Raw genomic sequence first — 16,751 nt, forward strand, 5'->3', positions numbered from 1 at the left:
CCTGTCTGTGGAAGGGTGCTGGTCCATAGCCTGTGCTTGATATATTGTAGAATGCAGAAGGTCTATGTCAGGACATCTTTTTCAATACGTTTCTGATCTTTTCAAAATGGTGAAGTCTTCACTTTGCATTCTCTTAGATTTAATGAATTTGATGAATAATCATTTCACACTTCCAAATTATGATTCAACAGCCCCCATTTAAATGGGAATCAAAGCTGAAGGTATCAGAATCCCAGATTTCTAGGTACACTACAAAACTATAGTAATCAAAACAAGTATGGTACTGGCACAAAAACAGACACATAGATTAATGGAACAGAATAGAGACTCCAGAAATAAACCCATACTTATATGGCCAATTAATCTACAACAAAGGAGGCAAGAATACACAATAACGAATAAACCATCTCTTCAATAACCGGAGCTGGGAAAACTGGACAGCTACATACAGAAGAATGAACCTGGACTACTTTTCTAGCACAATACATAAAAATAAGGTCAAAATGGATTAAAGAACTAAATGTGAGACCTGAAACCTTGAAACTCCTAGAAGAGAATGTAGACAGTAATTTCTTTGGCATTGGCCATAGTAACATTTTTCTAGATATGTTTCCTTAAGGCAAGTGAAACAGAAGCAAAAATAAACTACTGGGACTGCATGAAACTAAAAATCTTCTGCACAGTGAAGGAAACAATCAACAAAACAAAAGGCAACATACTGAAAAGGAAAAGACATTTGCAGATGATACATCTGTTAAACAGTTCATATCCAAAATATAGGAAGAACTTACATAACTCGACACACACACAAATCCAATTAAAAAATGGACAGAGGACATACAGATGGCCAACAGACACATGAAAAGATGCTCAACATCACTCATCATCAGGGAAACACAAATCAAAACCACAATGAGATATCACCTCTCAGAGTGGCTAAAATCAAAAAGACAAGAAATAAGAAGTGTTGGTAAGGATGTGGAGAAAAGGGAACCCTCGTGCACCAATGGTAGAAATGTAAATTGGTGCAGCCATTGTGGAAAACAATATGCAGATGCCCCAAAAAAATTAAAAATAGAAATACCATATAATTCAATAATTCCACTACTGGGTATTTACCAAAAGAAAACAAAAGCATTAATTCAAAATGATACATGCACCCTTATGTTTATTGTAGCATTATTTACAGTAGCCAAGATATGGAAGCAGGCCAGGTGCCCATCAACAGATGAATGGATAAGGGGCGCCTGGGTGGCTCAGTCGTTAAGTGTCTGCCTTTGGCTCAGGTCAGGATCAAGCCCCACATTGGGCTCCCTGCTCCACTGGGAGCCTGCTTCTTCCTCTCCCACTCCCCCTGCTTGTGTTCCCTCTCTCGCTGGCTGTCGTTCTCTCTGTCAAATAAATAAATAAAATATTTAAAAACAAAAAACAGATGGATAGATGAAGAATATGCAGTGTGTGTGTGTGTGTGTGTTTATATTTACATATAATGGAATATTACTCAGCCACAAAAAAGGACAAGATCTTGCCATCTGTAACAGCACAGATGGACCTAAAAGGTATTATGCTGAGTGAAATAAGTCAAACACAGAAAGACAAATATCATATGATTTCATTCATATATGAAATCTAAAAAACAAAACAAATGAATAAACAAAAAGCAGACTAAGACCTATAAATACAGAGAATAAACTAATGGTTACCAGAGGGGAGGGAAGTAGAGGATGGGCAAAATGGGTGAAGGGGAGTGGAAGGTACAGTCTTCTAGTTATAGAATGTACAAAACATAGGAATCAAGGGTACAGCACAGGGAATATAGTCAGTGGTATCTTAAGAGCATTGCATGGTGACAAACAGTAGCTACTCTTGAAAATAGCATAACATACACATTTGTTGAAACACTGTGTTGTATATCTGAAATCAATGTAACATTGTGTGTCAACTATACCCAAATTAAAAAATAATAATAAATAAAAGGGAATCAAAATGATACTTCTTTTTTAAAGCATGAAGCATTAATTTAACTATTTCAAATACAAAATCTTTTTCTACATAACTGACATATATAGCAGAGCTGACAACCCAAAATATGTTTTACAAGTTTCCTCAATGATCATATATGGTACGTTTTAGACCTGTTAAAAAGAATGGCACTAAGTCTTTTAGTTCAGTGGCAAGCTCAGTGCAACTATTCCATGAATCTTAGAAGATTAAGCAACTACAGAATGTAAAGTCTCAAATGTACTTGATTTAATTTTTCTATGGTGTGGGACAGTTGAAGAACCTGGCATCCTCTTGAGCTGTGAACCAACCAGTTGAAGAAAGGTGTTAACAGTGTCAGGGCTTACCGTCCTGCTGGTCCTTGGGACCAGATCCCTAGTCACACACTTTCACACAATTCACTTAATTGCATAGCAGATTCTGTGGCCAAATATTTGTTACATTTATGTAGGAAGCTGAGACAAATAATTTAAAAAGTAACACATGGCTGGGAAGCATGTTGGGAAATATAATCTCCATAGTCAAACACAGGTAGAGGATATGGGGGTCACATCCCTGCCTACACCTCTCAGCTTACAAACTGCATGACCCCAGGCAAAATCCTTATCCTCCCTGAAGTCCCTTCCTTCATCTACCTCTCAAGATTTCTAGAAGGGTCAGTAGAACAATGAGAGTGGGCCTCTCTGCATACAAACAGGTGCACTTTGGGCATTCAGATAGGTTCATTTCTAATCAGGCCTTCAAACAGCTTCAGAAAAGACAGGTCCCCTAATGTAGACAAATAATAACACTATTATCTTATAACTACATAGTGTTTTCTCACCTATCCAGGAGCTTTCCCACAGACCATCTTAGTAGAAGCCCATGTAAGGCTGTGCAGTGAGGGAGACACAAGGTGACAAGGAGACAGTTGAATAGATGTGTCTGCTTCTGGTCCCTCAGCTACCTCAGAGCATATCTGGAATGAGGACCTGGTGGTCCTGGTCCCCAAGCCTTATTCTGTCCTTAGAAATGCCACTTTCAAACATGTTGCTCTCAACAAAACCGTTCCTTTAAGCAAATGTACCTATGGAAGCCCAGCAGACAAAGCAGGGAGAGCAAAATTGCTCCAGCTCTGGCTGGCCAGCTGTCATATTGGTCCAACATAATGCCCTCAGCTTTCCCACACACACGAACGCCTATTCCCTCCTCTGCATGTGCAAGCATAGCTTTCCACCACCACTACCACCACCACCCTTCCTCACACATTCACAGCCTCAGGGCCCCAGCTCACACCAGGCTGGACAACACAGTTTCCTGAAGGATGAGCCCTGGCTCTAGAGCCAACCTTTCTAATAACATGCTTCATCACCACCAACAAGGGATAATATCAGTATCAATATCAATAATAATATCATTTTAAAACACCACAGGCGGGACACCTGGGTGGCTCAGGTTATGCGTGTGCCTTTGGCTCAGGTCATGATTCCGGAGTTTCTGGGATCAAGTCCTGCATCAGGCTCCCTGCTTAGCAGAGAGTCTGCTTCTCCCTCTACCTGCCACTCCCCCTGCTCCTTCTGTCTGTCTGTCTGTCTCTCTCTCTGACAAATAAATAAGTAAAATCTATAAATAAATCAATAAATCAATAAATCAAGAAATCAATAAAACAATAAAACACAACACCACAGGGACTGCTGAAGTGAACGGATTCCATCTGCAAACTCGGGTCATGCTGTGAAGACACCGCAACACAAACAAGGAGTGTAAGACGTTAGTCATTTGTGTTTGTAGTTGAGCTGCCCTATAGCCTTACAGGCTCCATGCTGACTAGCAGTGCCACCTTACACTACCTTCCAGGGCCTGGAGAAAATGTGGATAATCTTCCAGGAAAAGTACAGCCTGGCCAAATGTGAAAAGTCTTATTCCTCACCTTCACTCTGTTGGTTGGCAAGGATGCAGTGAGGGTGAGAACCACCCCCAGCCCAGGGTCAGGGAAGTGGGATACCCTGTGCCAGCACTAGCACTCCAAGTCTTCCTACCTCAGCTTCAAAAGACGGAACCTGGTATGAGCACTGTCCAGATGCTCCCCCTTCTCTTGGGAGGTAGAGCCAGAGGACCCAGCCAAGTCTTTGCTCAGCAGGGATCCTCCCTCCCACTCAGCCGAGCTGTTTCCCCAAGATTCTTCAGCAGTCATGAACTCTGGATGGCAAATAGGCATGCACCATGACCTGGAAAGCAAGGCTTTGTGGTTATTTTCACATAAATAGTATCATCTCCAAAATAAGATTTCATTTCAGTGGTAAGTACGAAATGTGGAATCAATTCTGGTTTTTAAAAGGACCACAGACATTTTAGTGCTGTCAAACTGGTGGGAATGGGTGTTTCTTGACATCACAGAACATGTAGCTTATGGAAAATCATTTGGGGTCACACATATGATTTGTGGACCTTCAAGAAACATCAGCTTTTTCTGAGTTTGGAACTTTCCAATAAAGCTGTTTCTGGCTCCAACCAACTCCTGTTCATTTCAGTATTTGCTTTCTCTTTGATTGTGATGGAGTTCTCAATGCCTCGTCGTTACACTTGTCCTAAAGCAGAATGAGTGGTGCAGGCCTACAGTTATCTTTCCATAATAGAGCTATATAGGGAAGATGGTCTACCTGGCTTTTCCACCCAGCCTATATATGAGCATGAGCAGGAGTGGAGAACATCAGTGCTGGACTAGATGGGCCCCAAAATGGAACCTTTATCTAGACGGATGATTTAAAAGGAATCACAAACTTTTCTCAAAATTACATGTGCACATATCCATTTACTTTTAGTTGAATCTCTGGGGTTCTGAACAAACCCTCAGTTCAGATGCACTTGACTCTAGTGAGGCTGCACTAAAGCCCAGTATTTTCATGCATTGCTTGGAATATTCATGGGATCACCCTACTGACCTAACGGGCCATGATCTTAGAAATCAATTATGCCTCTCAAGCCCAACTAGCTCAACAGGACATCATGATCCTCCTGAACACCTACAATTGCTTTCAAACTGGTTTATAACAAGAAAAAAAAAGTCTTATTCATAAAGAGAGGCCCAAAGATGCAAATTAGGTTATGTGAAACCAATATGTAACAATATAAATGAGGCTGACAGTGCTGCAAACCAATCAATACCAAAAATAAAGAGTTTTGATATCATGACCCCCTCAACTGGTGAACAAATACAACTGTAACAAAAATTGAAACTAAGGAAACTTCTTTTAATGGTGGCAAGAAGAAAGCTAATGTCAGCATATCTAGAACAATGCTGTGCAATAGATCTTTCTGTGGTGATGGACATGCTCTCTGACCTATCCAGTATGGTAGTCACACTGCTCACTGGCACTTGAAGTGTGTAACTGAAGAACTGAATTTTTCAATTAATTTAATTTTAATTAATGTAACTTTGAATAAGGCTGTGGCGAGTAGCTACAAGGCTGGTCAGTGCAGACACACAGCATGCTCCACTCCTACTACTGTCAGCTGCACGTTCCTGCCTCTACACCTTGAAAAGGAGGAAAACATTTTGTAAGCAAACCTGACCCATGTTCTGCTCCTCTGTAGTGCTTTTTGACATGAGGCACAGCTTGGCATCCCAGGGCATGTTTCTATGCTCCATATGCCCAGGACAAATGCCTATACATTATGCTTTTCCAATGAAACATAAGTTCTAAAATAAACTTTATTTAGGATTAAGGGAATTGACGTTTGAAGTGTTTGTTTTCAAAGTTATTTATTAGGAGAAATGGAGAAAAATTAAGTTATCCTCCTAGTTGCAAGGGCTGCGCTGGACACTGGGATGTGAGATAAAGAAGAGACAGGCTGGCACACAAAACCAGAACATAAGGCATGTTCTAAAGTACGGGCATGAATGTGGAATTTGAGAGCACAGAAGAAGCATTGACTCTTGAGGGAGTTGGGGGGAGACAAATGTTTCACAAAGGAGGTGACATCTGACCCCCTTTGAAGTTGAGTGAGAACTACCCTGGAGAGCCAGAAGGGGAGGAAGTTCATCTAGTCAAAGGGCTCAGTGGGAACTTTTGCAGGAAGACACATCTTGTCATCAGGAATCTCCTGGAGAGAGCAAGATTGTTCCTGGACCAGGAGGTGATTAAGTCCACATTCCTACACCCTATCTAAATGGGGTGAGTCTTTGGCAAGGGAGGCTAGGAATCCACATGGCATACAAGTACCCCAAAGAATTCTGATACACTCTATAAAGTATGAAGTCCCACCCCCAAGGTTGCAGACAGGGCTGGAAAGAGGATGGGCAGCTCCTCAGAGGATGGGAGGGCGGTAAGTGCAGGTAACACAGCAGCCTGCCTGCTGATGCAGGTGTATGGGGTCAGAGGGCAGGAAAGGAAGGGTCCATGACAATGCCACCAAATGTGTAATGTGCAGGGAGTCAGGGGATACTGAGCAGGTGGTTCAGGCTTCCAGAAGTTTGTCTGCAGAAAGAAGAGATGAACTTGGATACCTGGGCCAGGGCCATTAATCCTAAGGGACAGAGTTATCCTCCAGATCAGCTCTGCTCAGAGATTCCAAAACCATCCTGTTTGTTCCCAGTAGGACCTTCAAACTTTCAGGAAGTAGAGGTTCTTCTTAAATCATACGTTTTCAACCTCAATATTAATGACATTTGAGCCAGATAATTCTTTGTTGTGGAGAAGTGTCTTGTGCATTGCACTGCCCCAGCTGTGACAACAAAAAATATCTCTGGACAGTCGGTCCCTTCCTCACCCCCAGTTCAGAAGCCCTGGCCTGGTAAGACGGCCCATCAGAGCTGTGTACATTCAAGAATGTGCACATGTGTTATTTAATCATTGCAGGGATACGCTCAAGGTTATTTGAAAATTCATAAACCACAGACTACAACTACTAGAATCATGAATATACACTACGTTGAATTGACAAAGATCTGGCAGAGACCAAACAACATGTCAGGCAAAAATTCATATCTCGGGAAGAAATTCTCCAACATAAGTGCCAAGAGCAATGTTCAGAGATTTCTTAATTTTACAAGAAGTAGGTGGGGGGAAACTCACCCTTTCTCCTGTGAGGAATTTCTCAGCAAAGGGGTGTTTTCTGTAAAGCAGGGGTCTTTTGACCTGGAGTTGAATAACTGAGGTAAAGAAGGCTGAGACCTGCAAGATACAGTGAAGGAAAAAGGATCACCAACACAAAAAAGGTGGAGGTGTTCGCTGGTAATTGGGGCTATATTCAAGAACATGCTTGAGAATCAGTGATAAATTTTACGTAAGTTATATCTGAATTGTAAAAAGCTAGAGTTTTAGGAGAGACAATTAGAAACAACTCTCCTCCCCAGCACAAACCAGGTTGGCAATGCAAAACAGATATTCACATAGGAGACCAAGTGCTGTAGGATTGATACTTTTAGACTTTGCCATTCCATGCAGAACTTTTCATAGAGAAAACCATTCACAGTTTGATGGGCCTTTCTATACTCAGAAAATTCTACTTCCCAATTCTCCTTCCTAAGATCAAAGTATTTAAATATCACACATTTAAAATATCCTAGTGGCTTCCCATTGAAGATCAGTAAGTAGAAGTCAGGGCCCATGGGGTCAAAATGAAATGACAGGAAGAGGCAAGATGGTGGAGGAGTAGGGGACCGCATTTCAACCGGTCTCCTGAATTTAGTTTGATATCTACCAAACCAGTCTGAACACCTACAAAATCATCCTGAGATGTAAGAATATATATCTGGGTCTCTATAAGCAGAAAAACACCACCTGTCTCGAGGTAGGAAGGATGGAGTCATGAATCTTTGGGGAGATATCAGAAGATAAACAGAAGGGGTTGAGAGCATCCATATGCTGGCTCCTGGAAAGTGATATAACACCAGAGCACAAAAGAATCCTTTGCCAGGGACCATGCAAAAACTCGAAGAGCAGCTGGGAAAGGGCTTTAGAGCAGTGCTCAGACAGATCCAGGAGCTGCGTGCACTCTCAGGAGGCCCTCTGAGCCCATGGCCACTCCAGGATTTAGAAGCACAAAGGGGAGGGACATGCCTTGGTCCCTGGGTCGACCTCTGAGAGAGTCGCCATGGGCGCACACCAGGGGAGGCGGTGTGCAACGACACATACAGAAATGGAGACTGTGTGTTCTGGAGGGTTTAGTGAAGAGAAGAGACTGTGATTTCTCTGCTCTGGGATGCAGGTTTGGGTGTGGCCATTTTTGCTCTGACCCTTGGAAGAGGCCTGTAAAGCCACCAGAGGACAAAACTCAAAAAACCAGGTTCCATTGAGCCCAGCCCCGAGGGGGTGGGGCAGGGCAACTCTACCCAAGCAGGGTTGCCTGAGAAACTGTGCAGCAGGCCCCTCCCCCAGAAGACAGGCTGAAACAACAAGAGGACAACAACCCTATGGTCCCCATAAAACTATATAATCCCAACACTAGGGGAAAATAGTATATTGAGCTCTATCATTGCCTCACAGCTTATTTTTCAGATAAAACTTTCTTTTTGTTCTTTCTCTTATGCTTCTTCTCTTTCTTCTTCTTACTTTTTTCTCCTTTCAACTAGATAGTTAATATATCAACCAATATTTCATAGTAGCTTTTTAAGTTGTACTTCTTCACACCTATATTTTTTTAGAGATACATGCTTCAATATAGTCTTTCTTTCCCTACTCAATATTACCTTTATATATACATAAGTTTAACTTTCTCTGTAATTTTGGGAAGTAGTGTCCTCTAACAAACAGAACAAAATATGCCCAGGAACAATTGAAACACCCTACTTTGTCCACACGGAGAGATTATAGTCCCCCCTCCCACTCCCCCCACCTTTTTTTAATTTTTAATTTTTAATTTTTTTTATTTTATAAATTTTAGTCTTGTGCTTCATTTTGGCTTTGTCTTTTCGGCGGTGGCTTCTAACCACTCTGATTTTCCTAGGGTGCATCTTGTTAAGGTCGTGGTTGATACTTTGGATTCTGTACATTCCCTAACCATCCCTCAACAGAATGACTAGGAGGAGGAACTCCCAATAAAGAAAGGAACCAGAGACAATGGCCTCTGCTACAGAAGTAATGGATATGGATATAAGCAAGATGTCAGAGATAGACTTTGGGTTAACAATTATGAAGTCAATAGCTAGGCTTAAGAAAACCATTAGCAACAATATAGAATCTCTAAGGGCAGAAATGAGATCTAACCAGGCTGAACCTAAAAATGCTATGAATGAGATGCCGTCTAACAGGATACTCTAACAGCCAGAGTAAATTAGGCAGCAGAATGAAGTAGTGATTCAGAAAGGCTGATAGAAAGGAAGGAACTGAAGAGGATGGGGATAAACAACCAGAAGCCCATGAGATCAGACTCAGAGAGATCAGTGACATCATGAAACTTTTCCAATGTCAGAATTATTGGGATCCCTGAGGGGGTGGGGCTGGGGGGGCTAGAAGGTATATTTCAGCAAATTATAGCTGACAACTTCCCTAATGAGAGGAAGAAAACAAGCATTCATGTCCAAGAGGCAGAGAGGAACCCTCCCGAGATCAATTAAAATAGACCAACACTCCAGCATATAAATAGTAAAACTTGCAATTCTTAGAGCCAGGGAAGCTATCCTGAGAGCAGCTAGGGGGAAGAGATTTCTTACATACAGAGGGAAGAATATCAGAATAACATCAGACCTGTCCACAGAGACCTGGCAAGCCAGAAAAGGCTGACAAGACATATTCAAGGTACTAAATGAGAAGAACATGCAGCCAAGAATACTTTAGCCAGGAAGCCTGTCATTCAGAATGGATGGAGAGACAAAGAGCTTCCAGGACAGGCAGAACCTGAAAGAATATGTGACCACCAAGCCAGCCCTGCAAGAAATGTTAAGGCGGATTTCGTAAGGGAAGAGAGACCCCAAGAGTCACATAGACCAGAAAGAAACAGAGAAAATCTATAGAAACAGGGACATTACAGGCAATATAATGGAACTACATTCATATCTTTCAATAGTTACTCTGAATGTAAATGGGCTGAATGCTCCCATGAAAAAACACAAGGTTTCAGATTGGATAAAAAAGCAGGACCCATCCATATGCTGTTGACAAGACACCCATTTTGGACCTAAAGACTCATCCAGATTGAAAGTGAGGGGATGGAGAACCATGTACCATGCTAATGTACCTCAAAAGAAAGCTGGGATCGCAATCCTCATATCAGACAAATTAGATTTTAAACCAAAGATGGTAGAAAGAAATGTAGGGGGATACTATATCATACTTAAAGGGTCTCTCCAACAAGAAAATCTAACAGTTGTAAATATCTATGCCCCCAACATAGGAATAGCCAACTACATAAGACAACTGTGAACCAAAATAAAGAATCATATTGATAATAATCCATTAATAGTAGGAGACCTCAACACTCCACTCTCAGCAATGGACAGATCATCTAAGCAGAAGATCAACAAGGAAACAAGAGCTTTGAATGACACATTGGACCAGATGGCCTTCGTAGATATATACAGAACATGCGATCCTAAAACAGCAGAATACTCATTCTTCTCAAGTGCACATGGAAATTTCTCCAGATTAGACCACATACTGGGTCACAAATTGGTCTCAACTGATACCAAAAGATTGAGATTATTCCTTGCATGTTATCAAACTACAATGCCTTGAAACTGGAACTCAAACACAAGAAGAAATTTGGAAGGAATTCAAACACTTGGAAGAAAGAACATCCTGCTAAAGAATGATTGCGTCAACCAGGAAATTAAAGAAGAACTTAAACAATTCATGGAAAATAATGAGAATCAAAACACTTCAGTCCAAAACCTATGGGATACTGCAAAGGTGCTCCTAAGAGGGAAATACATAGCCATCCAAGCCTCTCTCAGAAAATTAGAAAAATCCCAAATGCACAAGGTAACCTTACACCTAAAGGAGCTGGAGAAAGAACAGCAAATAGAACCAAAACCAAGCAGGAGAAGAGAAATAATAATTAGAGCAGAGAGCAATGAAATAGAAACCAGAAAAACAGTAGAACAGATCAACGAAACTAGAAGCTGGTTCTTTGAAAGAATTAATAAGATCGATAAACCACTAGCCAGACTTATACAGAAGAAGAGAGAAAGGAACCAAATTAATAAAATCATGAATGAAAGGGGAGAGATCACAACTAACACCAAGGGAATAGAAACAATTATTAGAAACTATTATCAACAACTATATGCCAATAAATTAAGCAACCTGGAAGAAATGGATGCCTTCCTGGAAACCGATACTCTATCTATACTCTAGAAACTACAGAACACCGATGAAAGACATTGAAGAAGACACAAAAAGATGGAAAAGCATTCCATGCTCATGGATCAGAAGAATAAACATTGTTAAAATGTCTATGCTACTCAGAGCAACCTACACTTTTAACTCCATCCTGATCAAAATGTTAATACCATTTTTCAAAGTGCTGGAGGAAACAATCCTAAAATTTGTATGGAACCAGAAAAAACCCCGAATCACCAAGGAAATGTTGAAAAAGAAAAAAAACCTGGGGGCATCACGTTGCCTGATTTCAAGCTATACTACAAACGTGTGATCACCAAGAAAGCATGGAACTGGCACAAAAACAGACACATAGATCAGTGGAACAGATAGGGACTCCAGAAATGGAGCTTCAACTGTATGGCCACCTAATCTTCGACAAAGCAGGAAAAAATATCCAATGGAAAAAGGAAGTCTCTTCATAAATGGTGCTAGGAAAATTGGAGTGCTACACATAGAATAATGAAACTGGGCCATGTGCTTACACCATACACAAAAACTCAGAATGGATGACAGACCTCAATGTGAGACAGGAATCCATCAAAATCCTAGAGAACATAGGCAGTAACCTCTTTGACCCCAGCCACAGCAACTTCTTTCAAGACACATCTCCAAAGGAAAGAGAAACAAAAGACCTGGAATGAGAGAAAGGGTTGAGGGGGGGGATTTTTAAAGCTCTTTCAGAGAAAAACATGCAGCCAAGTATCCTTTATCCAGCAAGGCTGTCATTCAGCATTGATAGAGAGATAAGGACCTTCCAGAATCGCCAGTCACTGACCAATTTTGTAACCACGAAACCAGCCCTACAGGAGATATTAAGGGGGGTTCTATAAAAGTAAAAAGGCCCCAAGAGTGATACAGAACAGAAAGTTACAATCTATAGAAACAAAGACTTTACAGGCAACATGACATCATTGAAATCATATCTCTCAATAATCACTCTCAATATGAATGGCCTAAATGCTCCCATAAATGCCACAGGGTTGCAGACTGGATAAAAAGACATGACCCATCCATTTGCTATCTATAAGAGACTCATTTTGAATCTAAAGATACATCCAGACTGAAAGTAAAGGGATGGAAAACCATTTTTCATGCCAATGGACATCAAAAGAAAGCTGGGGTAGCAATTCTCATATCAGACAGATTGGATTTTAAACTAAAGACTGTAGTTAGAGATACAGGAGGATGCTATATTATTCTCAAAGGATGTATCCAACAAGTGGATATGACAATTATCAATATATATGCCCCAAACAGGGGAGCAGCAGTTACACAAGCCAACTCTTAACCAGAATAAAAAGACATATCGATAATAATACATTAATAGTAGGGGACCTCAAAACTACGCTCTCAGCAATAGACAGATCACCTAAGCAAAAAATCAACAAAGAAACAAGAGCTTTGAAGGACATACTGGACCAGATGGACCTCATAGATATATATAGAACACTACACCCCAGAACAACAATACTCATTCTATTCGAATGCACATGGAACATTCTCCAGAATAGATCATGTTCTGGGTCACAAAACAGGTCTCAACTGATACCAAAAGACTGAAATTATTCCCTGCATATTCTCAGACCACAACGCTCTGAAATTGGAACTCAACCACAAGGAAAAACTTGGAAGAAACTCAAACACTTGGAAACAAAGAACTATCCTTCTCAAGAATGATTCGATAAACCAGGAAATCAAAAATCAATTTAAACAATTTATGGAGACCAACGAGAATGAAAACACATCGGTCCAAAACCTATGGGACACTGCAAAGGCAGTCCTAAGGGGAAAATACATAGCCATCCAAACCTCACTCAAAAGAATAGAAAAATCTAAAATGCAGTTTTTATATTCTCACCTCAAGAAGCTGGAACAGCAACAGAAGAACAGGCCTAAGCCACACATGAGAAAGCAGTTGATCATAATTAGAGCAGAGATCAATGAATTAGAAACCAGGAGCACAGTAGAGCAGATCAATAGAACTAGAAGCTGGTTCTTTGAAAGAATAAATAAAATAGATAAGCCACTGGCAAGACTTATACAAAAGAATACAGAAAGGAGCCAAATTAATAAAATTATGAATGAAAAAGGAGCGGTCACAACCAACACCAATGAAATAGGAAGGATCATTAGAAAATTTTATCAACAGCTTTATACCAATAAATTAAGCAATCTGGAATAGATGGATGCCTTCCTGGAAACCTAAAAATTACCAAGACTGAAACAGGAAGAAATTCATTTTTTAAACAGACCGATTAATTATGAAGAGATTTAAGCAGTGATTAAAATCCTTCCGAAAAACAAAACTCCAGGGCCTGAGGGATTCCCCGGGGAATTCTACCAAACCTTCAAAGAAGTTATAATACCTATTCTCCTGAAGCTGTTTCAAAAAATAGAAATAGAAGGAAAACTACCAAACTCATCCTATGAGGTCAGTATTACCTTAATCCCCAAACCAGGCAAAGACCCTAGCAAAAAGGATAATTACAGACCTATATCCCTGATGAATATGGATGCCAAAATTCTCAACAAGATCCTAGCTAATAGGATCCAACAGTACATTAAAAGGATTATCCATCATGACCAAGTGGGATTCATCCCTGGGATGTAAGGTGGTTCAACATATGCAAATCGATCAGTGTGATAGATTATATCAACAAGAAAAGAGTCAAGAATCATATGATCCTCTCAATAGACACAGAAAAAACATTTGACAAAATACAGCATCCTTTCCTGATTAAAACCCTTCAGAGTGTAGGGATAGAGGGTACATGCCTCAATCTCATAAAAACCATCTACAAAAAGCCTACAGCAAATATCATTCTCAATGGGGAAAAGCTGGAAGCCTTACCCTTAAGATCAGAAACACGACAAGGATGCCCTCTCTTGCCAGTATTGTTCAACATAGTACTAGAAGTCCTTGCAACAGCTATCAGACAACAAAAAGGGATAAAAGCTATCCAAATTGGCAAAGAAGTCAAACTGTCTCTCTTTGCAGATGACATGACACTCTATATGGAAAACCCAAAAGAATCCACCCCCAAACTACTAGAACTTATAGAGCAATTCAGTAATGTAGCAGGATACAAAATCAATGCTCAGAAATCAGTTGAATTTCTATACACGAACAATGAGACTGAAGAAAGAGAAATTTGGGAATCCATTCCATTTACAATAGCACCAAAAACAATACGCTATCTAGGAATTAACTTAACCAGAGACGTAAAGGACCTATATTCTAGAAACTACAAATCACTCTTGAAAGACATTGAAGAAGACACAAAAAGATGGAAAAATATTCCATGTTCATGGATCAGAAGAATTAACATAGTTAAAATGTCCATGCTACCCAGAGCAATCTACACTTTCAATGCCATCCCGATCAAAATACCAATGACATTTTTCAAAGAACTGGAACAAACAGCCCTTAAATTGTGTGGAAACAGAAAAGGCCCCGAATCGCCAAGGAACTGTTGAAAAGGAAAAACAAAGCTGGAGGCATCACAATGCCGGATTTCAAGTTGTACTACAAAGCTGTGATCACAAAGACAGCATGGTACTGGCACAAAAACAGACACATAGACCAACGGAACAGAATAGAGATCCCAGAAATGGACCCTTGGCTCTTTGGGCAACTAATCTGTGATAAAGCAGGAGAAAACATCCAGTGGAAAAGACAGTCTCTTCAATAAATGGTGCTGGGAAAATTGGACAGCTACATGCAAACGAATGAAACTTGACCACTCTCTCATACCATACACAAAGATAAACTCCAAATGGAAGAAAAACCTCGATGTGAGACAGGAATCCATCTAATTCCTAGAGGAGAGCATAGGCAGCAACCTCTACGACATCGGCCACAGCAACCTTTTTTGTGACACATCTCCAAAGGCAAGAGAAACAAAAGATAAAATGAACTTGTGGGACTTCATCAGGATAAAAACCTTCTGCACAGCCAAGGAACCAGTCAAAAAAACTAAGTGGCAGCCCATGGAATGGGAGAAGATATTTGCAAATGACACTACAGATAAAAGACTGGTATCCAAGATCTACAATGAACTTCTCAAACTCAATACAAAAGAAACAAATAAATCATAAAGTGGGCAGAAGATATGAACAGACACTTTTCCAATGAAGACATACAAATGGTTAACAGACACATGAAAAAATGTTCAAAATCATTAGCCATCAGGGAAATTCAAATCAAAACCACATTGAGATACCACCTTACGCCAGTTAGAATGGCAAAAATTGACAAGGCAAGAAAGAACAATTGTTGGAGAGGATGTGGAGAAAGGGATCCCTCCTACATTGTTGGTGGGAATGCAAGTTGGTACGGCCACTCTGGAAAACAGTGTGGAGGTCCCTTAAAAAGTTAAAAATAGAGCTACCCTAGGATCCAGCAATTGCACTACTGGGTGTTTACCCCAAAGATACAGACGTAGTGAAGAGAAGGGCCATATGCACCCCAATGTTCATAGCAGCATTGTCCACAATAGCTAAATCGTGGAAGGAACCGAGATGCCCTTCAACAGATGACTGGATTAAGAAGATGTGTCCCATATATACAATGGAATATTAGCCATCAGAAAGAACAATTTTTCATCATTTGCTGCAACAGGACGGGACTGGAGGAGATAATGCTAAATGAAATAAGTCAAGCAGAGAAAGACAATTACCATATGGATTCACTCATTTATGGAACATAAGAAGTAGGAAGATCGGTAGGGGAAGAAAGGGATAAAGAAAGGGGGGTAATCAGAAGGGGGAATGAAGCATGAGAGACTATGGACTCTGGGAAACAAACTGAGGGCCTCAGAGGGGAGGGGGGAGGGGGAATGGGATAGGCTGGTGATGGGTAGTAAGGAGGGCACCTATTGCATGTTGCACTGGGTGTTATACGCGACTAATGAATCATGGAACTTTACATAAAAAACCAGGGATGTACTGTATGGTGACTAACATAATATAATAAAAAATATTATTAAAAAAATAAAATAAATTTAAAAAAAGAAACAAAAGCAAAAATAAACTTTTGGGACTTCATCCAGATAAAAAGCTTCTGCACAGCAAAGGAAACAGTCAACAAATCTAAGAGGCAACCCATGGAATGGGAGAAGATATTTGCAAATGACATTACAGATAAAGGGCTGGTATCCATAATCCATAAAGAACGTCTAAAACTCAACACTCAAAAAACAAATAATCCAGTCAAGAAATGGGCAGAAAACATGAACAGACACTTCTCTGAAGAAAACATACAAATGGCTAACAGACACATGAAAATTATTCAACATCATTAGTCATCAGGGAAATTCAAATCAAAACCACATTGAGATACCACCTTACACCAGTCAGAATGGAAAAAATTAACAAAACAGGAAACAACAATTTTCGGTGAGGATGTGGAGAAAGGAGAACCCTCTTACACTGTTGGTGGGAATGCAA

At 40.4% G+C, this 16,751-nt stretch overlaps 1 protein-coding gene across 5 annotated transcripts in view; it reads right to left on the bottom strand.

The window, feature by feature from the left end:
* OCA2 (OCA2 melanosomal transmembrane protein) overlaps positions 1 to 16,751 on the bottom strand; it is a 467,353-nt gene that overhangs the window by 359,704 nt on the left and 90,898 nt on the right. For all 5 annotated transcript variants that reach the window (XM_087856735.1, XM_045795323.2, XM_045795325.2 and 2 more), the window contains exons 3-4: positions 7,056 to 7,154; positions 4,020 to 4,208 (exon numbers count right to left, since the gene is read on the bottom strand). In XM_087856735.1, the coding sequence (XP_087712861.1) occupies positions 4,020 to 4,208; positions 7,056 to 7,154 (288 nt within the window). The remainder of the gene's footprint in view (positions 1 to 4,019; positions 4,209 to 7,055; positions 7,155 to 16,751) is intronic.

The sequence above is a fragment of the Ursus americanus genome, chromosome 28 (assembly GCF_024610735.1).
Source record: "Ursus americanus isolate L20-20 chromosome 28, mUrsAme1.1.p, whole genome shotgun sequence".
Classification (NCBI taxonomy): Eukaryota; Metazoa; Chordata; class Mammalia; order Carnivora; family Ursidae; genus Ursus; species Ursus americanus.